Raw genomic sequence first — 26,650 nt, forward strand, 5'->3', positions numbered from 1 at the left:
AGTCTTTTGTAAAAAAAAAAAAGCCTGTCAACTTGTGACACTGGTCTGAGATCTGAGTTATGAGTTATGGGAGGTTAGGATTTCCAGTCAACACGCCCAGCTGAGAGATCTCACCCCGCCTTCACACTCAGCTTCAACTCCATCCAACAGTGAAAGTACTTTGCGCATAGTTTCTGTCTTCGAAGCAAAACCCAGTCGAGATGATGCTATCTTGATATACAGCATATTAGCATGGCGTGATTGAGTCGCGAGGATCTAAAAACATCATGCAGAATGGACCAAAACACAGACATCAAGTTTAAAACCACAGGATCCTCGCTTTTAAATCCAATCAGTGATTTGGTGGGAGTTCCGCTGGATCAGGCAAGTGTCGGGTTCATTACTCATCTAGAAAATATGATGCGTTTGGGAAGCTTATTTGGGTCATTATTTTAAAATCATTATGTTTCAGACCAGTAACAAGTTTAAGTTCTTCTTGGGTACTTATGGAAATGACAGATCCAAAAATGGACAGTTGTGACATTTAACTACTTTACTGTTTGTTTCTAGTTACATAAAACTCATAGTTTCAGATATTACCTGTCTGTTCGTCGTGTACAGGTGAATTTCATTACCTGTCAGCTGTTTGGACTGGCAGCTGCAGTCTGGTTTCGCTTGTATCTCACTCCTCAGTTCACCACACCTGAGGTCAGACATGCTGTTGCAGCTCTTCTTGGAGTTTCATTCGTCATCTTCAATTTTGGCTGGTATGCCACACCTGTCAGGGTGCTTTATGAAAGTAGGTAGACATAGCATTTGGTATATCTGTTTTAGGATACAAAGTGACACTGTATTCTTTAGTGACCACCTCCACCTGCTGACCTTTAAAACAGTAGTGAACTTTTAAATAGTGTAATACAGAGGAAGTGACATCATTTGAGTTGTCAGGAAAGCAAAGTTGGTTGTTTAACACGTTCAAATACCCATCACAAGAATATGTTTTTAGGCTTGTGTTCACATTTTTCATTTCAAACTTCAAAACTGAAAAGACACCCGTTTTATGAATGATGTGTCTTGTCTTCGATCTGAAGCAACATTAAATGCTTGACACTTGAAATGCATTAGTGTTGTAAAACTTCCGTTGGTAACATTCCTGGCGATTGACAATGGTTTTGTAAATAGATGAATGAGGTGTCGTTCCACTCCTCCACCTGTTGATATAGACTGGAGCTGTCAGGTTGCAGATTCAGACTAAAATGATACCTTGGCCTCAAAACAAAGATGGTTATTATGTTAACTCTTCAGGAATTTTTCCTCATATTGCATTAATGTTTCTGCGGTGACAGGTATGCCACGCACGTCTTCGTTCTGGTGTTGGCTTGCTATGGAGTTATGCTCAAAGCCAGTGTCCACAATGTTCACAGGTGAGTAATGTCTTATTGTATTGTGCAACAGGCGCCTACTCATCACCAAACCATTCAGAACTTTAAACTCTGTATTTTGGGGGGGTTGGCAGGTTGTTCATAGTAGCTTTACAGGAATGGCTGGGTGACTTTATTATCTTGTTGTTAGTGATGGTATCAAGACAGGAACGAAGTCTTGTAAGACCTGCCTTGTGTTGTTTTGCTGCTTTTTCATCTTTCGTGGAATCTGAACAGGTTTGGCGGTAGCCTTTTGTTTTGTACCTGACCCATTAAGAAAAAAAATTCAAGACTGGTTACAAACATTACTAACCCAGCTGATAATAATTTGCACTGATAGAAAATACAATTACTTTCTAAATACTTATGGATTTTAGCTGGTTCCTTGCCTTGGTGACTATCTTTTTCTTAACGTGTTCAATACTTTTTTCATGTGTCATTCCTGTGTGCGACTTTAATGTTGTGAATTCTTTATATTTGTGGATTTCTTGAATTAATACTGATGTCTGGTGAAGTTTACATGTGAATAACCTTATTGGAAATATGTACTGAAAAAAATGTTAACGCATTCAATACTTATTTCCCCCACTGTAATTACAACCCAGTGCACTGGATTTACTCGACCCCATGTCAACCAAAATGTTTATGTCATTCTTTTCATCAGTCAGAGAAGTTGTTTTTTGAGGAAAACATTCCAGGATTTTTCTCCATATAGTGGACTTAAGTGGACCTCGACAGTTTACAGTTTCAATGCAGCTTTAAATTGCAGATTTAATGCAGCTTCAAAGGGCTCTAAACGATTCCAACCGAGGCATAAAGGGCCATTCACAATATAACGATAACTATAATGTTAACGATAACTATATTAGCGTCCGCATCACCGGGCGATTACGATAAATTTATGTCAATGTAGTAGGGAAAAAGGATTACATAGTAAATTTCACACTGACTGCATCAGCGCTGGATACCTGAGATAATTTTATTATGGACCTCAGCAGTCAGCTTCTCCACTGTCATATCAAGTGCGCGTGCAAGAAGTTCAAATAGATTTGATTGGCTGTCAATGGTTTATCGTTCATCAGGTGGGGAAAATTGGCCAGAAAGTGATACCAGCGATATCGTTCGTTGTATCTTTATCGTTATAGTTGTTGTGTGAACTCCGCTATTCTCTTTAATATAAAACATTTTTAAAACTATATTTTTTATAGTTATCGTTATAATGTGAACGGCCCTTCAGGGTCTTATCGTAGTAAAACGATTGTCATTTTCACAAAAAAAGTACTTTTAAAACAACTTTTCATCTTGCACTAGCTGTGTGACGCGCCAGCGTGACCTTACGTATTAGGTAATCACGTGGAAAAGATCGCAATATATGTGAAACTTGTTTCACGTACATGTGAAACGCACACTTGTGGACCATTTTAAAGGTCACGTTCTTCCTGATACCATTTTTTAAACCCTAGTTAGTGTATAATGTTGCTATAATAGAATAAATAATACCTGTAAAATGATAAAGCTCAAAGTTCACTGCCAGGCGATATATTTTCTTCAATAGAATTCTTCTTTAAAAATCTAAAACGAACGGCTGGTTTGGACTACAGCCCTCTATTTCCTGCTTTAATGACGTCAGTAAAACAGTTCGTTGACTAAACTCCACCCACAGGAATACGTCAGTCACCAGCTTTGGCTCAAACGGCTCTGCTAAGCTAAGCTGCTATCAAATCACAGCACACTAAAAACAAACTACACAATCAGAACTTGTTACGTATTTCTGAAGGAGGGACTTCACATAATAAGGAAGACATCAGCCTGTCTTAAAGGACAGTGAAAACAGCGCTATACAGATAAGTAAATTGTGTGAAAAATACCGCGTTTTTTTACACGTGAAACATGAACACACGTTATATTGCCCACTATAAAAACAATCAAAGCTTCAAAATCACAGACAGAACGGGAGCTTTAAACAATACACTGACAAAGACATTAAAGAGTAACTAAACCCTAAACCAACTTTTTTTAGTTAATGATCTGTAAGAATGGGGCTTTATGAGTGCTGTTCATTGATTTTAGTACGTTTTTTGACATTTGGATATAAAGTGTTTCAATAGACGGTTTCATCGGACGCACTTCTGGTTTCGTTTTTTTAATGTTCTGACTAGTTGCTAAACTGATCTCTTGAACAAATGCCTCGTCGAAAATAACAAATGTTTTGGTTTCCTGGGTAATCTATGTGTTTTTTTTTGCTTGTTATATAAATAAACTACGTTTAAAGTACTTTGTGGTTATTTATTATTAGCGGAGTTTACCGGAAGTTACGTGCAGACCGCGACAGCCGCTTGTTTATGTGGTTACTGCTGAAACCGTCTATACTACAATATATGGTGTAAAAACGTCTGAGTGCTGCCCTCTTCAGGTTGAACGGTGGTTGGGTCCAAAAAGTAACTCGTGACATAAGCAGGTTCAAGCATGCCCTTGTTACGATCTCACCACACACTTAGTTCGTCCCCTTATCTCCGTTGGGATCTGCCCACTTTTCTTGCATTTTTCAAATATTGGCAGTGGGTGGAGTCAGGCTCTGACCAGGGGTTTAGTTACGCTTATCAACATTCCACATACAACAACGTCGAAACACTCGTCTTTCTCCACACTTGTAAACACTGGAGCGATAGTTTCACATACACCATGCGTGACCTTTCGACGTGATCACGTAATACGTAAGGTCATGCTGGCGCATCACACGGCTAGTGCAAGCCGAGAAGTTGTGGTTTAAAAGTTTTTTATTTGTTTTGACAATCGTTTTGCTAAATAAGACCCTTATGCCTTGTTTGGGACCATTTAGAGGCTTTGAAGCTGCATTAAAACTGCAATTTTAAACTGTATTGAAACTGTGAACTGTTGAGGTCCACTTAAGTCCACTATATGGAGAAAAATTCTGGAATGTTTTCCTCAAATTTCTTCTCGACTGAACAAAGAAAGACTTAAACATCTTGGATGACATGGGGGTGAGTACATTTTCATTATTATTTTTTATGGAAGTGAAGTAATCCTTTAACCTATGGACCTTTAATAGATACCTTGCATGAGTATATACACCACCTAGATTGACATCTGAGATATCAGGTTTTGTTTGATACATAATGAATTTTTTCCCATGATTATTTGCATGTCACGATCGGTATTATATATTGTGGAAATGAAAAAGGAGAACCCAAACGCAGATCAGATGTAAGAAAATAACTATGTAGTTTAATCAGACGGAACAAAACAAACCCACGTGGGGGTAAAACAGAACATGAAATAATAACACTGTGATGAACACAAACTAAACACTGGTAAATAGGAACAGATATGGACACGAAGCACATGAACAGAGTTTTCTCAAACAACGCACGCACACCACACAGAGAACACGAGGGCATTATATAGACAGCACATCAATGGGGAACAGGTGAACATAATTAATCACTTAAGACACGAGTACGTAAGGGAGTAGGGTAAAAGTGACAAGACACTGGAAACACGTGTTACCCATACATGATGTGAAACAACACGTATTCCCACATAAACACCATGCTGCCATAGTCTTGCCCTCTAACATACCACCTGGATAATAACCAGGGTCAGGCAAGACTATGACAGCCACAAAACACTGGGAACACGTGTTACACAGACATAATGTGAAACACACGTGTTCCCATGTAGACACAATGCTGTCGGGATCTTGCCCTCTAACATAGACCTGAACTATACTAAGGTCTGGCAAGATCACGACAGCAACAAGACACCGGGAACATGTGGAAGCCACACACACCATGTGATTCCACATGCGCCCACACAGAACATGATACTGCCACGGTCCTGTCAGATGCACTCAGACCTACATCTAGCACAGATGTCTGACAAGACCGTGACAGTACCCCCTTCTTCAAAGACGGATACAAGACGTCACAAACAAACAAAAACATTAAACACGAGGAACGAAAGACGACAACCACGACAACACAACAATAAACATCAACGGTAAACAAACATATGTAACAAAAGGGTTGGGATGATTCAACAAAAACAATACATGATGAAGGGGTGGAGGGGCAAAAACAGGGGGAACAAAATGTCCAGGGTGCATAAACCGAGTCCCAAAGTTCAAAGGCTGAGATGCCAAGGGATGACGTGGTCCTGGTCGCGCGTGTGACTGCGCATGCGTCTGCGCATGCGTCTGCGCAGGTGGCTGCGCCGGCGTGTCACGTGTCTCCGGCTGCACCGGCGTGTGACGTGTCTCCGGCTGCCCCGGCGTGTGACGTGTCTCCGGCTGCACCGGCGTGTGACGTGTCTCCGGCTGCACCGGCGTGTGACGTGTCTCCGGCTGCACCGGCGTGTGACGTGTCTCCGGCTGCACCGGCGTGTGACGTGTCTCCGGCTGCACCGGCGTGTGACGTGTCTCCGGCTGCACCGGCGTGTGACGTGTCTCCGGCTGCACCGGCGTGTGACGTGTCTCCGGCTGCACCGGCGTGTGACGTGTCTCCGGCTGCACCGGCGTGTGACGTGTCTCCGGCTGCACCGGCGTGTGACGTGTCCCCGGCTGCACCAGCGTGTGACGTGTCCCCGGCTGCACCGGCGTGTGACGTGTCTCCGGCTGCACCGGCGTGTGACGAGTCGCCGGCTGCACCGGCGTGTGACGTGTCTCCGGCTGCACCGGCGTGTGACGTGTCCCCGGCTGCACCGGCGTGTGACGAGTCTCCGGCTGCACCGGCGGGTGACGAGTCTCCGGCTGCACCGGCGGGTGACGAGTCTCCGGCTGCACCGGCGGGTGAAGAGTCTCCGGCTGCACCGGCGGGTGACGTCTCTCCGGTTGCACCGGCGGGTGACGTCTCTCCGGCTGCGCCGGCGGGTGACGTGTCTCCGGCTGCGCCGGTTGGTGACATGTCTCCGGCTGCGCCGGCGGGTAACGAGTCTCCGGCTGCGCCGGTTCCGAGGCCCTCTTCGTCCTCCTCCTTCTGGACGCAGAGAGTGCAGGACCGAGACTGGCCCCGGGAATAGTCTCCAGCACCAGGGAGACGGGAGTCGACCTCTCCAGCCGGGTAGCCCCGGTCCTAATGCCCCTCAAGCTGGCCTGAGTCTGGCGGGATCCAGCCGTTCCGGTTGGTCGCCGCCCGGCGTAAACTTCGGGTCCGCATACGAGTGGGTCATAGAATTCGTAACCCGACTCGTATGCGGGACGTGAACCCCTACCCCGTATCGCCAGGCGGCTACCGGCAAACATCTTCGCTGGGTTCTAGTTTGGTGCGTGCGTTATGTCACGATCGGTATTAACCGGATTGTGGAAATGAAAAAGGAGAACCCAAACGCAGATCAGATGTAAGAAAATAACTATGTAGTTTAATCAGACGGAACAAAACAAACCCACGTGGGGGTAAAACAGAACATGAAATAATAACACTGTGATGAACACAAACTAAACACTGGTAAATAGGAACAGATATGGACACGAAGCACATGAACAGAGTTTTCTCAAACAACGCACGCACACCACACAGAGAACACGAGGGCATTATATAGACCAGTGGTTCTCAATTCCAGTCCTCGGGACCCCCCTCCAGAATGTTTTAGATGTCTCCTTATATAAAACACCTGATTCAGTTCCTCAGCTTGTTAGTGTGTTAATTAAGGAGCCTGATGAGTGAAATCAGGTGTTTCATATAAGGAGACATCTAAAACATTCTGGAGGGGGGTCCCGAGGACTGGAATTGAGAACCACTGATATAGACAGCACATCAATGGGGAACAGGTGAACATAATTAATCACTTAAGACACGAGTACGTAAGGGAGTAGGGTAAAAGTGACAAGAGACTGGGAACACGTGTTACACATACATGATGTGAAACAACACGTATTCCCACATAAACACCATGCTGCCATAGTCTTGCCCTCTAACATACCACCTGGATAATAACCAGGGTCAGGCAAGACTATGACAGCCACAAAACACTGGGAACACGTGTTACACAGACATAATGTGAAACACACGTGTTCCCATGTAGACACAATGCTGTCGGGATCTTGCCCTCTAACATAGACCTGAACTTATACTAAGGTCTGGCAAGATCACGACAGCAACAAGACACCGGGAACATGTGGAAGCCACACACACCATGTGATTCCACATGCGCCCACACAGAACATGATACTGCCACGGTCCTGTCAGATGCACTCAGACCTACATCTAGCACAGATGTCTGACAAGACCGTGACATTGCATGGAATTGCTCATTTACATTACAAGATAAACCTTACTGCATTTGTATGTTATTTCACATCAGGACTTCTTTCAATATAATCAGATGTTTTTTATATTTGTATAATTCTGTACTCAAGGACCATGAATAATGTGCCTTTGATCATAACCGTGCGTGCAGTACTAATGACATAAATATTGTTAGACATTAACCAATCATTTGAAATCAAGAAATTCCTCATGCTTTCACAACCTTTCCTCTCAGAACGCTGAAATACTTTATGCTCTTATTCCAGGTACACGATGATTTTATCGGTCGGATACCTCACAATTTGCCAAGTGAGCAGAGTCTTCATATTCAACTACGGTATACTGTCCACAGACTTTTCAGGGTGAGGACTTCACATGAACAGTGTGCTGTCATTGTCTTCTTCTTCATAAAAAGTTTCGGTCAAATGTGATGGATTTTTGTTTAGGTCACCTCTAATAGGAATAAGCTATGGGGCATTTAATGGTTGAGTAATGGTTCCTTGTGCTCACTGAAGAGATTTACGGATAGTGGGAGGAAAGTTTTGATGAATCTTGGTTAGCTGAAGGGCCTGTGGGTGATTTTTTTTCCAAGAAAATATTTCTTCGGTACATTTTAAGCTTGGCATGCTTTACATTTTTTTATTTTACTGCAGTGTAATTTAACCACATTATCAGTAGTTTATCTCAAATACTCCCATTTGTAACACAAATACTCGCCTAGATTTCTGTTGATCTGGCCACTCCTCTGGGCTTGGCTTAGGTTCTTATCTGCAAGTTTTGTCCGTTCATCTGCTATGGTTTTTACACACCCTTGGATAAATAAGAATGAGAGATAACAGTTGACCTGCACAGGCTGTTGACGTCCTACAGTCGCGGCCCTTAGCCAGGCATTCGTGCCATTCGGAGGCACGAGTCAAATCAGGTGAATCATATTAGGACCGTTCTGCTTGTTTATTTGTCGTTTTTTCTTTCCTCCATCAGCACCCTCTTGTTCTTCTTCTCGTGGTTATTGCCTTTCCCTGCATTCCAGACACTACGTGCAGCCATAGAGTGCTGACTGTGTTGTTTTCTTCAACTGGCATCATCTTCTTAATTTATGATTGGCTGTTTAAAAACTATATTTAGAGATGTTTAGGTTGCATTATTATGGTAATTACCTGATGGTATTCATGTCTAGGGGACAACGCAGCTGTGATGTTTCATTGCCACCGTCTTTTACTGTGCCACTCGCCTTGTTAATTCTGGCCTGTGCCAATATGGTCAGTGTCACGTGACCGGTCTCGCACAAAGTCAGCAGTATGCAGGCATGACAGAGAGCATACTATCTGCTTGCTTATTATTGCAAATTAACCCACGGCGGTATGAGAGGTTAAAAATGGGTCATGCCAATGCAGGGTTTGCTCTTTGTGTCATTGATAGTAATTTGAGCTTGAAACACAGCTTTGAGATTTATCTGCACATTTTTGATGGCAATATTAATGATCCAAATACACGTGACCTCTTTTTAAAAGACTAGTTGCCTGCCTTTGGAAAAGCCTAAAAATATGCTGGAAAATGGAAAAATCATTTAAGGATGATGAAATACAACATTTCATATACTGGGGTGTGAACTAGTTGGAGGAAAACAAAAACTGGTTACCATAGCTACCCATTCATTTACTATGGAGAAAACAAAGAATATATTTCCTATTGGATCTTTGGGAAAACTTAATCATAAGTTTTTCTGTTGATTTCAAGTGAGCTGTCTTTAATGCTAACTTACATAATTGTATCCAGCTACAGAACATAAAGGATAGTGAATACAGTAAAAGAACATGATGTTGAAAATAATATGGATTTATAAATAAAATAGTCATTAAAGTAATTGTCATATATTTATTTTAAGTATTGCTTGGGTTTATAATAAGGTTGGACTAACTTAGACTTACAATAGGCTTTGTTCTTAAGGCCTGCGACTTTCCTTGTGCTTTCCTTAACTGAATCAAACTATATTTAAAAACAGTGGCGGTTCATGACTGCTCTTCCGAGGGCGCAAATTCAAAATGTGAGTGTCGTGTGTTGCTCGTGTTTTCAAAATATGTGTCTATTGCTCTTTTATCATAAACCCTTTAGACGCGCCTGCAGCAGGCACTTATTTTGACAAGACACGTGATGCACACAGGTTCACTCGATGCGCGAACACATATTTTGAAATTACGACCCACACACATGACGGGCTACATATATGTTGTGACGAACTTCGCATCGTGTGCCCTCGAAAAAAGAAGTCACCGGCCGCCAATGCTTAAAAATATTTATTCTTAGTCTATAGCTGTGTCACAATTTAAAGGCTACGAGCTTCTTACACGGCACTCGGTCTTTGAAGGTTGCAGCCTCTCAAGTCCATGAAGAGAACTGAAATGAGATTGTGTAGCCTTCGGAGGATGTATAATTTGCGTCACCTGCTGTACGTGCCCACCATTAAACTAATTAATCCACTTTAGAAATATACGCAACATACACAGAATAATATTAATACAAAACATAACTTATAATACTAAAATGGTGAAACACACTTTTTTTAATGGTTTAAATGTTTATTTTTAAAAGTTATGTTTAGCTGTTACAGGCACGCAATGAATTTTGGGATAGCCTGGGCCGGTGTTTCCCGGTCCTGGTCCTTGGGGACCCTCTTCCAGAATGTTTTAGATGTCTCCTTATTCAACACACCTGATTTAACTCATGAGACATGTTTACCATTTCGGAAAGAGGCTAATAAGGTGAATCAGGTGTTTTAAATTAGGAGACGTCTAAAACTTTCTGGGAGGGGGTCCTCGAGGGCCAGTATTGGGAAACACTGGCCTAGGCTGTCAAGGATCCATCTGTTTTATCCTTCACAGTCCGGAGAAAGAAGGTCACATTCTGAGGTCGCATTTTAAGAATTGGGACGGCTGTACTAACCTTTAGTCGCGTTGCTGTGATGCAGCTTAAAATGCGAATTGGGACACAGCTTGTATGTGCCAACATAAAAGTATTTTATTTACATAAATGGCATGCATCATTTGGCTTTTTACGTTGTTTTTTAAAATGTAAAGTTTGTTGTAAAAATTGCCTCCATGTGTCTTTTAATCAATTTAATCTATTTTGTCTCTTGTCATTTTTAGGCCTTTAATGATTATAACACAGAAGATCACCTCACTGGCGTTTCAGGTGCATGATGGTGAGAAATTATGTCTTTCATCTGACCAATATAATAACCCATATTATACCCAGAACTTAAAAACTAGTTTATTGTAATAAGCTGTGTAACACATATTGGTTTTCATTATGTTTTAGGGATGTGTCGAAAGCAGGAGGAACTTACAGAAGATCAGAGACGTCTGGCAGTAAAGTATGAATATTAGACTTTCTTATATTTCACCTAGAAATATAAAACAAATCCAAATTCTCCACATGGCAAATCTTGTAACTTAATATGTACGCTTTGTTGTGTAGTGATCGGTTGATTGTTGCATTTTATAAAGTGTTCACAAAGAATACTATCTTAGGGCAGCAAAACATTTTTCACACCAGAGTCTAAATGAATTATTTAAGCAATAAATGATGACGGGCTGTTAAATTATCTGAAATAAATGCACACCCAAGGTTGTAATGTGGCACGACGAGTGTGCATTATTTTCAAATTATACCACGGGTCTGTTGAATGCTGCATTCTGATTGGCTGAGAAATGTTCTATGGGTGTTGATTATTTTTCTGTAAACCGCAGACCTAATTTTTCGAATGTCTTAAAAATAGGCACCAGAGCAATGTTTGTGGTAACCGTGGTATAAGCGGAATAATTGACTCCGGTCCTTTGAATTATTCGAAAATAATGCACACCTGCGGTGTAACGCCACTCCGCTTCGCGTCGTGCCGCATTACCACCTTGGTGTGCATTATTTTCTTATAATTCAATGGCCCGTCGTCAATTATTCCTTACAAATTGAAAGGGCCGTTGTCAATTATTCCCTTTTACGGTTACCACAGATACTGTATTGCTATGACATTATTTTGGTTGTTACTTTAAGACATTCAACAGGTCAGGTGTGCATTTATCGAAAAATAATGCCTACCTGTGGAACATTTCTTAACCAATCAAAAAAGCATTCAACAGCCCCGTGGTATACTCCCATACAACCAATTGTACCACTTGTCTATTCATTCTAGCAGACAATTTGCCTGCATTCTTATGCAATAATCTAGTTATAAGCCAATGTTCTTCAATAGACATTGGACCATCACTAAATGTTTCCATTCAGTATATTATATAAGCAAGTGCTTCACTTTGCAGCTTCATTCAGCTTTGTGAATCTGTTTTCTCTCTTTACAGCTATAAGCCATCACTATTGGAGTACCTTAGCTACAATATAAATTTCCTGAGTATACTGGTGGGACCCTGCAGTAACTTTAAGGACTACGTAGAGTTTATAGAGGGCCATCATGCTCAGCACAGGCTCAGGAGAGTTAAAGACAGCAGCTCGCTGCAGAACGGCTGGGACAGAATGCCTGAGCCATCGCCTGTGGTGAGACACAAAGACAGATTCATCCATCCATTCCCTTAGAAATAAACACATTCACACAGGACTGGGCAGGACACCCAGCGCACTTCATCACAAATGGATTAAGAGTAAACAATTCATTGGAATAGCTGCATGATTTAGGCTTTTATTTGTAGTTAGGCAATCAAATTTAAAGAGCCAGTAAACCCAAAAAATGTTTACTGTTTTTTTTTGCAGAGTGCTGTAATTAATAAGCTTCTTGTATGCGTTGGCTGTCTGTTATGGTTCTTTATCATCACCAAAGCATTCCCTATAACTTACAACGTCGACCCACAATTCATCAGCGAGGCGTCATTCATTACCAGACTGGCCTACGCCTTCATTTCCATCCAGGCGGCCAGACCCAAGTTCTACTTTGCATGGAGCCTCGGTAAGCGAACCGAACCAAAAAATATGATTTGCTGAAAATGAGAACGTGTGTTATATGTCAACAGGCTTAGACATGCCGTTAACAGTTGACTTTTCTAGTCATCCAGTGCAGACAGAAATACAAGCATTGTTATCAAAACTTTAATAAGAGACATGTTCCTAAAGCTAGAACATGGAAAGGTCATGGGATTGAATCCCAGGGAACACACACATACTGATTGATATACACTGTAAGTCAATAAGGATAAAAGTGTCGCCAAATGCCAGCCAAGGTTTTTTGTCAGGGTTTCAATGATCATGAAAAATTCATGGAATTTAAAAATTGTTAAAGAGGAAGTGTGGATCACTAAATATACACATTGTTTTATGTGCAGCGGATGCCGTTCATAATGCAGCTGGTTACGGAATCAGCGGTATGGATGAGAACGGAGAAGTGTCCTGGGATCTTGTCTCCAACGTTCACATCTGGAAGATAGAGGTCTGTTCACTATTCTCTTTTGATTTACTCGCCCTTATGCCATCCAGATGTATATGACTCCCTTTCTTCAGGTAAACATAAATAGTTGAAATGTCATCTTGAAAACATCATTTCACGCATTGTAATTCCTTCAGTTCATCTTCCGTGCACTTAGACTTTGCTGAAAAATCAGCGTTTAGTGGATTCTGCCAACAACGCAGTATTTCTGAATGGGCTGAGGCCAGGATTAAGCGGATTTGAAGCAAAGGTATTTGATGAACGTATAATACGTGCACTGAGCATTTAATTATCTAATTTTTGTTGGAGGTAGTGTTTTAGCGCCTTTTGTATTTGAGATCCTCATACAGATCAGTGTGGTGAATTTAAATACGGCAGCATGTTGATAACATCAAATCTCATTGGTTCTTGGGTGTCTAGTGAATAGTTGCCGCATGGGTGACGTGTTTTTGTAGGCCAATCCGGAAGTTAGCGGGAAACTGGTTCCCTGCCAAAAAACATTTAGGGCCCTATTTCAACGATCTAAGCGCATTGTCTAAAGCGCACAGCGCAACGTATAAATGGGTGTGTCCGAATTCACTTTTGCTAATTTAACGACGGGAAAAATGGTTTGTGCGCTGAGCGCATGGTCGAAAAGGGTTGGTACAATTTTTTAATGAGAAATGGGAGTATTTTGGGCGTAACATGCAATAAACCAATGAGAGTCTCAGCTCTCATCCCCTTTAAAAGCCTGTTGCGCTGGCGCTGTGTCTAATCCCTATTTAGATGACGGACTTTGTAAACTGAAAAACTAAGTGGAGGAAGAAGATCCCCAGTTTAAGATTAATGTTAAATAATTGTGTTGTTTTTTACTTGTATTGAAATTGTTATTTTTTTTATTAAAACCTTTAAAACTCGTTTTCATTTAGTCATGGAAGTAAAAAAGCAGGCTTTAAATTGCTTTAAATGGCTTTCCAATATCATCAAAAAATCATTTACAAGTTTGTAAAAAAAGGTTTGTACTCTAAAAATACTTTATTTGTTACAAACAGGAGATAAAGAATTTACAAACGGCTCTCCTTTCAGCACTTGGACAGCGTCACAAGATTTTTTACTTAAAAATGTTTTTCATCTCGTCATATCCACAGGTACAGAGTCATCATATACAATAAATCCGTGAGGTAGCATTTAAAAAAACATTTAAAAAGAAATGCATTTGTTTAAAGCAAAGCATTTATTTACTTACCAGGCTACAGGTGAAGCAGCTCTTTGCGCCTTCTAACGTCTCATAATCGGTCATCATTTATGTCCAAGAGACTCAATAATAATCTTTTACATTCAATCCTTTTTCATATTTAAAAGCATTTTTGTGCTGCTGCGCATTCATGTATGTGTTAAGCAAACCCGGGTTGTCGTCCCGTTTAGGCGCATTACTAATGCGCTCTTTAAATAACAAAAAAAATTAATTGCGGGCTTGGTCCAGAAAAAGCAGCGAAAAACACCAGATCTTCAGTATTGTCGTATTCCCTACGACACTCTATTGCTAGTTTTGTCATGAAACATAATAATCAATGAGAAATCTTACATCTGGGATGGCATGAGGTTGAGTAAAACTTCTTTAAGTAAATTTCTAATGGCACACAAGGACTGTTGATCTCTGATGTTGCAATTAAAAAAACTTTGTTTGTCCACAGACAGCAACAAGTTTAAAATCATTCATTGACAACTGGAATATACAGACTGCTTTATGGCTGAAAAGGTGAGTTTTATGTTGATGTATCTTTTGTTAGTCATTTGTTGCTATTTGGTCATACTGTCCACCAGTCATACTGCATACAGATGTTGTTATCTTTATATATATATAATATTACCGTATGTCTGCTCAGTGGTATTTCAAATGTTTTCCTGTGCTGCGCCCCAGGGTATGTTATGATCGAGCTCCATATTACCGCACACCCCTCACATTTGTGCTGTCGGCCATCTGGCACGGAGTTTATCCAGGATACTACTTCACTTTCATCTCGGCTATACCCGTCCTCTCCGCAGCTCGCTCTGTGAGTTTTGCACACGTTTCCTTTTAAATCTTGGTGGGGGCTTTAAACTTAAAACTATTGTTTTAATACTGTGCTTTTTTTAAGCCTTACACTCAACCTGATACTTAAAAAAAAGTGCATCTGCATTTTTAATGATTTTCACAAAAGTTTAATGCCTTTCAAAAAATGTTCTTCTTTAAATATATAAACATACAATATATCAAATGAAATAACAGACTTTAAAAAAAAAAACTTTTCACACTTTTATCCACTTCTCAAACACATTGGTAGATTTCTTCGAAAAGCTGAGATAACTGCATTTTTGTAAAGGACTTTTTTTGTTAGAGATCAAATTCGGAGCAAAAATCAAAACACACACAGAGTTTTTACTGTTTTTGGATCAGTGGATGCTTCAGCGTTTATAAGTTGGGTAGGAGTGCTACCTTCTGGATAATAGTGGAAATATGGATTAAACACTCGTCGTTGGCAGGGAAGCGTTTTCTTTTAATTGACGAAAATATTAGTCAATGGCAGGGGAAAGAGTTCGTACTATATCACCAAAATTGCAGGTTACGTTACGTACTTATCTTCACATTTGTTGAAAAACAACTGACATTTCCACTAAAATCGTACCTGCCAGCACAAATTATAAAGTTAAAGGAATAGTCTACTCATTTTCAATATTAAAATATGTTATTACCTTAACTAAGAATTGTTGATACATCCCTCTATCATCTGTGTGCGTGCACGTAAGCGCTGGAGCGCGCTGCGACGCTTCGATAGCATTTAGCTTAGCCCCATTCATTCAATGGTACCATTTAGAGATAAAGTTAGAAGTGACCAAACACATCAACGTTTTTCCTATTTAAGACGAGTAGTTATACGAGCAAGTTTGGTGGTTCAAAATAAAACGTAGCGCTTTTCTAAGCAGATTTAAAAGAGGAACTATATTTGATGGCGTAATAGCACTTTTGGGAGTACTTCGACTCTGCGCAGTAACACCCTCCCTCTCCCATTATGAGAGTGAGAAGGGGAGCGGACTTTTCAGGTGAGTCAAAGTACTCCCAAAAGTGCCATTACGCCATAAAATATAGTTCCTCTTTTAAATCCAAATATTTTTCTTAGAACATGAAGCAGTTTATTTGTCCACATTTGTGTACAACTGGTTCCAGTAACACAGAATTAAGTATTATGGTGCAAACAACAAAAAAATGTAATGTCCACACGTGTGGTTAATCTAGGTCTTAGGAGGTTAAGGCTGGTCCTAGACTAAAACAAATGTTTGAGCTGTCTCCACTAAAAGTAACTAGCATAGACAGATATTAAAATATGCCAGTGTCATTGATTTGTCTCAAGATACACACCAGTAATGTATTTTTCAAAGGCATGTTTATGAAAGATGCTTTAATTGAATTAAGGCTTAAACTAGTCCTGGCTTTAGCTAAGCCCTGTCTGTGAAACCAGGCCATTTAAAGAAGTCTGATTCAGCTCAATTCTGAGGACAGGTTTGCCCATGAAGGTCGATTAAGTATACAAACACACTCTGCTGGTTCCTGTGGTATCATTTATCACATCTGCAGTTAAACAGGTTGCTCTGCATTTTTACAACAGACATGCATAACACTCTCACGTTCTTAGTATTAGTTTTCATTTCCCCTCACATCACATGTGCAAGTGGAAGTTATACACCGATTCATATGAATCAATGTCAAATAATTCAATGCAACACATGTGAACCACTCACTCATTCACTTTTCATTTTGATTTCATGTACCAGATGCGCAGAAACTTCCGGCAGTATTTCTTGTCTTCACGCCAGCTCAAGTTTTGTTACGATGTTGTGACCTGGGCTGCTACTCAGTTTACTATCTGCTATATTGTAATGCCCTTCCTGCTGCTGGCAGTGGAGCCCACCATGATGTATTACAGGTAAAATCTCAGTTTTGTCAGTCTTGCATAACCCAACTTTTATTTTCAGCACTTATTGGCACTGTAATAAGTACAGATTATTTCACAGAAGTACATATGGGTGTCGGAACCATTATACAGTGAAAAGAAAAAGTATGTGAACCTTTTGGAATTATATAATCTTCTGAATAAATTTGTCATAAAATGTGATCTGATCTACATCTATGTCAAGGGTATTGACAAACAACATTTGTCTAAAAAATAATAACATCAGATCAGATCTTTCATATCTTTATTGAGAACAACCAAAAAACTCATAGTGCTTGTGGAAAAAGTATGTGAAACTATGAGTTAATAGCCTCTTTCACACAGTAATTCTGGTAAATTACCATGAATTTACCAGAATGAATTTTCCAGTAAATACAAAAATGTGCTGTTCACACATGCAGTGACGTTCCGTCTTTTTACCAGCAAGACATCATTCACACATCAGTATCAAAATCCCGGTAAACTCGAAGAGAAAGCGGAAGTTACCTGTGGCGCGCGGCCGGCGAGCTCCCTCCGTGTCGTATTTGTAAACGGCGGGTTATGACTTAATATCCACGGTCCGTATTTTGTTGTTTTCACTTTTCACATCTGTGGCAAACGGTGGCGAAGTTGCTCGTGACCAAACAACATTGCGTTAGGCGGCGTCAAACGGAACCTTCGCGTTTGCACATTAGGCTTCACAAATGGTGTGCTAAGGACGTCGGCAATTAGATGGTAAGCTGTTTTAAACAACTTTGGTGAAGAAATGTGGATGTTAACTTCAGGTGTGCTCGACTTTTAAGCAACATGTGTGTGGAAACGTCCGTAAACAGTCTGGGGGAAACCGCGTCACCTGTATAAAAAACTTTCTGATTGGCCCGCCCGATCTGTCAGCGCGGTCTGACGTCATCTAAATGCCGGTAATGCTATATTTTCCGTTCACAAACAGCGCTTACCGGCAAATTACTGGTAATCTTACAACCTGTCTTACTGGTAAATTGGGAGCACTGATTTACCGGAAAGGTTCTGTTCACACATGACATGTTAACTGCAATTTACCAGCAAATTACCAGTAAAGACTGTATGTGTGAAAGGGACTAATGACCTGAAAATTGCTAATTGGAGTTGGAGGTTTTAGCACAACTGGAGTCTGATTAAGATAATACGTTTGAAGGTGTGAGCTACAGCTGCTTTGACTAATAAAACCCCTCAAAATTTTGGAGCTTTGCACAAGAAGAACACGCTTATGTGAGCCATGCCTCGCCAAAAAGTGTTTTCAGAGGAGCTACGATCAAAAATTGTTGCTTTACATAAAGGGTTACAAAGTTATTTCAAAGACTTTAGAAATTCAGCAGTCTACAGTTAGGCAAACAATCTACAAATGGAGACGCTTTGGGACTGTTGCTACCCAATTAAAATGACCCCGAGAGCACAACGAAGACTCATCAATGAGGTAAAGAAACAACCCTGAATGACAGCCAAAGATTTGAAGGCATCACTGAAACTTGCTAACATCTCTGTTCATGAGTATATAATATGTCAAACACTGAACAAGCAGGGTTTCCATGGCAGGACACCACGAAGCAAGCCACTGCTTACTAAAAACAACATTGCTGCACGCCTGAAGATTGCAAAAGAGCACATTGACACTCCACAGCAGTATTGGCAAAATGTTTTGTGCACTAATGAAACTAAGATTAAACTTCTGCGAAAAAAAACACACAGCCCCACATCAGGTGTAGAAAGGGCACAGCATAACATCATAAAAACATCATCCCAACTGTAAAGTATGGTGGAGGAAATCATGATTTGGGCCTGATTTGCTGCATCAGGGCCTGGTCAGCTTGCAATCATTGAGAGGAAGATGAATTCCCAAGTATATCAGACAGTTCTTCAGGATAATGTGAGAATGACTGTACGTCAGCTGAAACTCTGTAGGAAACACCGGAGCAAGTCCACAACAGAATGGCTTCAGAAAAACAAAATCCGCAATTTGGAGTGGCCAAGTCAGAGCCCAGACCTCAACCCAATAGAGATGCTATGGACTGACTTGAAGAGAGCCATACACATGAGACATGAGAGCTAAAGCAGTTCTGTCAGGAAAAATGGGCTAAAATTCCTCCTCGATGTGCAGGTCTGGTCCACAGCTACAGGAAATGCCTGGTTGCTTATTGCTGCCAAGGGAATCAACCAGTTATTAATTCTTAAGGTTTCACTTACTTTTTCCACGGACATTTTGAATGTTGAATGAGTGTGTTTAATAAAGACATAAAAGATCAAAATTGTTTTGTGTAATTATTTTAGACACATTATGTTTGTCAATACCCTTGACTTAGATCAGTGTTCTTCAAACCTGGTCCTCTGTGTTTTCTTAAAGGAATAGTCCATTTTCTTTAAAGAAAAATCCAGATAATTTACTCACCACCATGTCATCCAAAATGTTGATGTCTTTCTTTGTTCAGTCGAGAAGAAATTATGTTTTTTGAGGAAAACATTGCAGGATTTTTCTCATTTTAATGGCCTTTAATAGACACCAACACTCAACACTCAACTCAACACGTAACAGTTTTTTCAACGGAGTTTCAAAGGACCAAAAACGATCCCAAACGAGGCACAAGGGTCTTGTCTGGCGAAACGATTGTCATTTTTGACAAGAAAAAAAAATGCACTTTTAAGCCACAACTTTTCGTCTAGGTCCAGTCCAGCGCGACCCAACGTTAATGCGTAGTGACGTAGGGAGGTCATGTGTTACATATATAAAACGCACATTTGCGGACCATTGTAAACAATAAACTGACACAAAGACATTAATTAGTATCATTCCACATACAACAACGTCGGAACGGTCCTCTTTCAACACACTTGTAAACACTGGGGCGGAGTTTCGCGTTCGTCCTCTGTTACCTCTTGACGTCATGACGTATTGCGTGAGGTCACGCTGACGCTTTCAGGACTGGTCCTAGACGAGAAATTGTGGTTTAAAAGTGCATATTTGTTATTTTTATTGTCAAAAATGACAATCGTTTCGCTACATGAGACCCTTATGCCTCGCTTGAGATCTTTTATAGTCCTTTGAACCTCCGTTGATAAAAACTGTTACGTGTTTAGTTAAGTGTTAAGTGTTGGTGTCCATTAAAGTCCATTAAAATGAGAAAAATCCTGCAATGTTTTCCTCAAAAAACATAATTTCTTCTCGACTGAACAAAGAAAGACATCAACATTTTGGATGACATGGTGGTGAGTAAATTATCTGGGTTTTTCTTTTAAGAAAATTGACTATTCCTTTAATTAACACACCTGATTGAACTCATTAGCTTGTTAGGGAGATATTCGGGAAGGAGGCTGATGAGTTGGTTTAGGTGTTTTAAATAAGGAGACATCTAAAACTTTCTGAAAGTGGGTACTCGAGGACCAGGGGCCTCATGTATAAAGCATGCGTACGTACAAAACAGGGCTGGAAACGTGCGTACGCCAGTTCCCACGCAAAGGTTGTGATTTATAAAAAAACAAACTTGATGGGAGAATGGGCTTGCAGGGTGGGATATTAGGATGATTCATGTACGCACACTTGCAGTGATCTGTGATTTATAAAGGGAAAATTGCTTTGTTTTATAAGTCTTCATAATTTTTGGTGTATGCCATTTTTGGCTTTTGTGCGTACGTAGACTTTTAGTAAGAATCCTACGCACAGTTTAATACATGAGGCCCCAGGTTTGAAGAACATTGACTTAGATGATGATCAGATCACATTTTATGACAAATTTATTCCGAAAACCATGAAATTCCTAAAGGTTCACATACTTTTTCTTGCCACTGTATGTGGTTAGACTTTTTAGGACCAGTGACATTGGACATGCTCATTTTTTTTTATTTAGTGCATATGTCTGTTCCCTTGTCAAATGTTTTGGGCTCACCTACATGTTTTTGGCTGACCCCCATGGACGTACACTCTAAAAACAAACGGTGCTATATAGCACCAAAAGTGGTTCTTTGCTCGTAATCATAGAAGAACCGTTTTTAGTGCCATATAGCACCGGTGAAGCACCTGTGTTGCACCTGTGTAGAACCAAATAGGGGCCATATAGCACCACATATGGTTCTACATAGCACTATATGGTTCTACACAGGTGCTTGACGAGGTGTGTGTCAGGCAGGTCTACGGCGTAGACCTTACACACGACTATAACTTGCACTTAAGCGAATTCATGCATTTTAGACCATAAAACATTTTTTGTTACATACAGCAAACATCTCCTCACTATCTGCTTGCTTCCTGTCCGCTGATCAAACTGTAAAAAAACGCGATCTCTGCAGACAGCCCAGCCTCCACAAACTGCAATAATAACAAAGTGGCCAAACCTACACCAGAAACCATAACAAAGTGTTCTAACCAATAAATGCCAAGAAGGATTTGGGGGTTGGGTTTGGGCGCGTTCATGAAAGCACGGCAGGGAGGGGGAGGGGGAGGAGTTAACTACGCTCAGTTTGTTTGAAAACACATTTCAAAAATCAACACACTGATTCGCATAGAGAACCTTTAAAGCACTGACATGTGGCTTCATCAACCAGATGTATTTAAACTTGTCCAGTTTCGTCTGAAATGCTTCTCAAAAACATTTCGAGGGCATGTACACTGGGTCTTTTTACAATCGGATAGCTATTTGATCAGAGAAAACACATGAAGAGAGGAGGTGTAAAAAGTAACCATCCACTGAGATAATTGAGGTAAAATGATGGACGACATGAACTCTACACTTCACTCCCATTGGTAGTCACTTCCAAAAATCCTTTATCATTTGCATAAATAGTTGCTGGACACAACCCATCCGGTCGTCAGTGGTCACTGTACCCTACTGAAAAATACAGCTAAGACCAGCTTAAAAAGTGACCAAAACACAGCTAGACCAGCAATACCAGCTTAAACCAAGCTGGGAGACCAGCGAAAACCAGCTCACAAAGAACAGCATAAGCTGGTAGCTGGTTTAAGATGGCAGTAACTGGTTTAAGCTGGTCCTCCCAGCCTGGCACAGCTGGTGGGTCAGCTGGTCTTCCAGCCTGACCAGCTAAGTCCAGCTAGACCATCTTAAAAAGTGATCAAAACACAGCTAGACCAACTTAAAAAGTGACAAAAACACAGATCGACCAGCTTGCAACACCAGCAAAACCAGCTAAAACCAAGCTGGGAGACCAGCTAAAACCAGCTTATGCTGGTCTTACCTGGATTTTTCAGTGGGGTAGGTGGGTCACCAGAAATAGCCAGCTCTCCATTAACCTCCTTAGACCTGAGTTTTGGTTTGTCTTTTTTTCAGATTTCTTCCAGCTATTTTGGGGTTAGGATGAACCAGTAAATATAATAACCATTTTTTTTCTCCTTGAACATGACGCAGTGTAATAGTTCAAGTTTGTGTACAACAGGTTACAGTTATACAGAATTGACTATTGTGGTGCAAATAACAAAAATATTGGTCAGGTCATAGGAGGTTAAAATAAATGGGATGGTGTCGCTATGTCGCCGTGTTCGACTTGTAATGTAAACAGGGCATTAAGCCACCACCAGCTTTGTTGTTTTAGCAGTTTTGATGATCATCCATGTTTATTATACACAAACAGAAAATATAAGGAAATATGTCCTCAAAATGTTAAATTCCCTGAATTTTCAGAACAAATGACTTCTACAGGTAGAAGTCTTGACACAAAACACATCTTGAACTCTTTTAAGGAGACTTAAAGGGATAGTTTAGCCAAAGAGGATATTGGGCCCATGATTTACTCACCCCCAAGCCGTCCGAGATGCATATGTCCATAATTTATCAGACAATGACATTTTCAGTTATTTTAGAAAATGTTTTAGATCTTTCAGTTAATCAAATGTGAAGTTATGGGGTCCACGACCTTCACACATTTAAAACTTTATAAACCAAAATAACTCGCATCCGGTAATGCCGCCATCTTAGTCGCATCTGCATTCAAGATCAAGACTTTACGCAGCGTACGGAGGTTTCTCTGCTGCTGCTCTGTGCCCCCGCCCTCCGAATTTGTCATACGTCACTAAGAAAAGTGCGTACACTACTCTAATACTCTCTCCTGAATACATAGGAGTCTGAGATGGCGGCAATAACGGAAGGTAGTTATTTTCGTTTATAAAGTTTTAAATATGGATATTTCTACAACGAAACTACGCGGATTACCCTCAGAAGGACTTCGTTTATCATCGTGGAGCCGTTTGGATTTATTTTGTGAAGGATGGATGCACATTTTTTGGACTTGAAGGTCATGGACCCTGTAACTTCACATTTAATTAACTGAAAGATCTAAAACATTTTCTAAAATATCTGAAAAACGATGGACATATGCATCTCAGACAGCTTAGGGGTGAGTAAATCATCGGTTTAATATCTTTTTTGGCCGAACAATCCCTTTAAATTAGGCTTTCCTGCAGGTTCCTACTATTGCTCAGTAGGAACTCACATTAATATTTTACATTTTAGCTTATTATTTTATTCTGCTTTTGAAAACTGCATACAAATTTTCTGTATTTGCTGGTTGTATTCTAATAGAGAGACTGAGAAAAAAATCTATATTGGCCACTATACCATCGCAAAGACAACAAATCTAAGGGTAGCATAAAACTTTGCACAATACGGTATCTTTGAATACAACAAAAAATATTAATTTCTGTGGTATCCCAAAAATGTAAGGGTATTTTGTATGTTTAGTCAAAAATCCAACCTCACACCAGTACATTACAGTGCGGCCAAGTTGTTATTAGGCAAGTCACGGACAATTTGGAGAGAGATATGTGCTTAATTGTGATGAAAGCAATGCTGCAGTGCCAAAAATCGTAATGCTTCCTAAAAGCTTAAAAAATAAAAAGAATTTAATTGGAGACCCAAATTCACCCCAAAATGTCTGGTAATGCATAGAAAGAGGATACAGGATGTAGTTTGTAATCTGATCTCCGTGTGTCCTCTCTGTTCCTCAGGTCAATGTACTTTTATGTGCATATCATCAGCATTCTGGCTATGATCCTCTTGCCCAGCAAACCCAGGGTCTCCAAGACCGAAAGCAATGGCCAGCACTCCAACAATAACCTGAAGGAGGACTGAATGATCTGATGTGTGTGTGTGTGGACAGAGAGAGCTGAGCAACGGCGGACAAAGGCTACTTTGTGTGAAGCACATACAATGAGTTCAGCTGGGCCGAGCCAGCCTGGCACTGAGACAGCACACACACACACAGCATATCTTGCCAGGGATGCACTTCATTCAAGCAAACACACACTTGCTGTTATTCGGGCACTGGAGCACAGATCAGGTTCTGCACAGGCTCGATGATGCAGTAGTAAGTGCATACTGTTCCAGCGCTGCACACGGTACAATCAATGCAAATATGTGACACCTTTACTAAGTAAATTAATGCTGCCCTTGTTCGAGGGTCTTTTAAAACTCACAGCGCTAGAGCCGTCAGCCATTAAGTTAGTCATTAGGTACCCAAATGCAACTTAATGTATGTTGGGTATAACCATGTGAGGACTTTATTCTGACATTGATGAATGTTTTGATATGTTTATTTGTTTTTTAAAGTAATTTATGTATAATACCTCAGTTTTGTATTGTTGAGATGTGCATTTTGATGATGTGAAATGACAATGCAGTACTGAAAATTTATGAATAATGTATGAAGATACTATTGCAAATAGTGAACGACTAATCAAACATGTAGACTTCAGTTATTGCATGTGTTTGAACGATGATCCCAAAATAAACTACAGTTTTTTAAGTAGATTTATGGTCACAGCTAACATTTAACACATATTTGAATATTATAGACACTCGAGAGTGAGTTCATCAGACCGGGACGAATAAGAAAATATCTAGCAATGCCCTATCAACCTTTAAGCACAACATAGCAACAACATAGGCTTGGTTGGCACTCCCCAATACTTAAAAAATTATACAAACATTGTCACTGGCCAGTACCATTTAAAATAGTCCTTATTTTGTACCATTTAGGCACAAATATATGTACATTTATAAATACGTATGTACATTTGAGGTACTAGTATGCACCTTTTTTAAGAAGATAAAGGTGGATTTATTAGGGTACAATTTTTACCCTTAGGTACAGAAATGTGACGTGTATATTTGGTGCAAATATGCACCCTTTGGGGTACTAATATGCTCCTTTTTGGGGATAAATGTGGATTGATTTATAAGGGAATAATATGTACCATTAGGTACAGATATGTGTATATTTTGTACAAATATGCACCCTTTCAGGTAATAATATGCACCTTTTGGTTCCAATATGTGCTTTTGAGGTATTAATTTGAACTCTTTCTCATTTGATGCATGCACATCAGCGAATTTTTCGCTGTGTCACCCGTCTCTTAAAATGTTTCTAATTTTTGTTGTCCTAAAAACTAGGAGTTTAAAGAAATAAGTAACCGTCCGCTGAGGTAACGGATAAATTATGGATGACATTAACTCTACACTTCACTCCTATTGGTAGTTGCTCCCAAAAGTCACTCATTTGTATAAAGTTGAAGGTTTTTCCATTTTAATCGTGTTGCTGGACATGCCCTATCCAGTCGCCAATGTCACAAAAAAATGGCCAGCTCTCCATTAAAATATGTATATACACTCACCTAAAGGATTATTAGGAACACCTGTTCAATTTTTCATTAATGCAACTAATCAACCAATCACATGGCAGTTGCTTCAATGCATTTAGGGGTGTGGTCCTGGTCAAGACAATCTCCTGAACTCCAAATTGAATGTCAGAATGGGAAAGAAAGGTGATTTAAGCAATTTTGAGTGTGGCATGGTTGTTGGTGCCAGATGGCCCGGTCTGAGTATTTCACAATCTTCTCAGTTACTGGGATTTTCACGCACAACCATTTCTAGGGTTTACAAAGAATGGTGTGAAAAGGGAAAAACATCCAGTATGCGGCAGTCCTGTGGGCGAAAATGGCTTGTTGATGCTAGAGGTCAGAGGAGAATGAGCCGACTGATTTAAGCTGATAAAAGAGCAACTTTGACTGAAATAATCACTCATTACAACCGAGGTATGCAGCAAAGCATTTGTGAAGCCACAACACGCACAACCTTGAGGCGGATGGGCTACAACAGCAGAAAACCCCACCGGGTACCACTCATCTCCATTACAAAAAGGAAAAAGAGGCTACAATTTGAACAAGCTCACCAAAATTGGACAGTTGAAGACTGGAAAAATGTTGCCTGGTCTGATGAGTCTTGATTTCTGTTGAGATATTCAGATGCTAGAGCCAGAATTTGGCGTAAACAGAATGAGAACATGGATCCATCATGCCTTGTTACCACTGTGCAGGCTGCTGGTGGTGGTGGTGTAATGGTGTGGAGGATGTTTTCTTGGCACACTTTAGGCTTGCTTAGTGCCAATTGTGCATCATTTAAATGCCACAGCCTACCTGAGAATTGTTTCTGACCATGTCCATCCCTTTATGACCACCATGTACCCATCCTCTGAGGTCTACTTTCAGCAGGATAATGCACCATGTCACAAAGCTTGAATCATTTCAAATTGTTTGCTTGAAGATGACAATGAGTTCACTGTACTAAAAGGGCCCCCACAGTCACC

The 26,650-nt window shown here is 40.4% G+C and overlaps 1 protein-coding gene across 1 annotated transcript; it reads left to right on the forward strand.

The window, feature by feature from the left end:
• The first annotated feature begins 81 nt into the window (after positions 1-81).
• On the forward strand, positions 82-24,817 carry mboat1 (membrane bound O-acyltransferase domain containing 1). Its single transcript, XM_055211227.2, has 13 exons — positions 82-363; positions 601-746; positions 1,326-1,403; positions 7,930-8,025; positions 10,807-10,862; positions 10,979-11,033; positions 12,013-12,205; positions 12,419-12,611; positions 12,985-13,088; positions 14,759-14,823; positions 14,986-15,118; positions 16,875-17,026; positions 24,015-24,817. Exons 1-13 carry the CDS (start codon positions 274-276, stop codon positions 24,136-24,138), a joined length of 1,485 nt encoding a protein of 494 aa, XP_055067202.2. The 5' UTR covers positions 82-273; the 3' UTR covers positions 24,139-24,817.
• The last annotated feature ends 1,833 nt before the right edge of the window (positions 24,818-26,650 follow it).

The sequence above is a fragment of the Misgurnus anguillicaudatus genome, chromosome 10, assembly GCF_027580225.2.
Source record: "Misgurnus anguillicaudatus chromosome 10, ASM2758022v2, whole genome shotgun sequence".
NCBI lineage: Eukaryota > Metazoa > Chordata > Actinopteri > Cypriniformes > Cobitidae > Misgurnus > Misgurnus anguillicaudatus.

Bases quoted from the DNA above. Each gene is read 5' to 3' on its own strand.
- mboat1 (XM_055211227.2), top strand. From the start codon at position 274: ATGGACCAAAACACAGACATCAAGTTTAAAACCACAGGATCCTCGCTT. The intron at 1,404-7,929 runs GTGAGTAATGTC...CTCTTATTCCAG, and splicing joins AGTGTCCACAATGTTCACAG to GTACACGATGATTTTATCGG. The intron at 11,034-12,012 runs GTATGAATATTA...CTCTCTTTACAG, and splicing joins CAGAGACGTCTGGCAGTAAA to CTATAAGCCATCACTATTGG.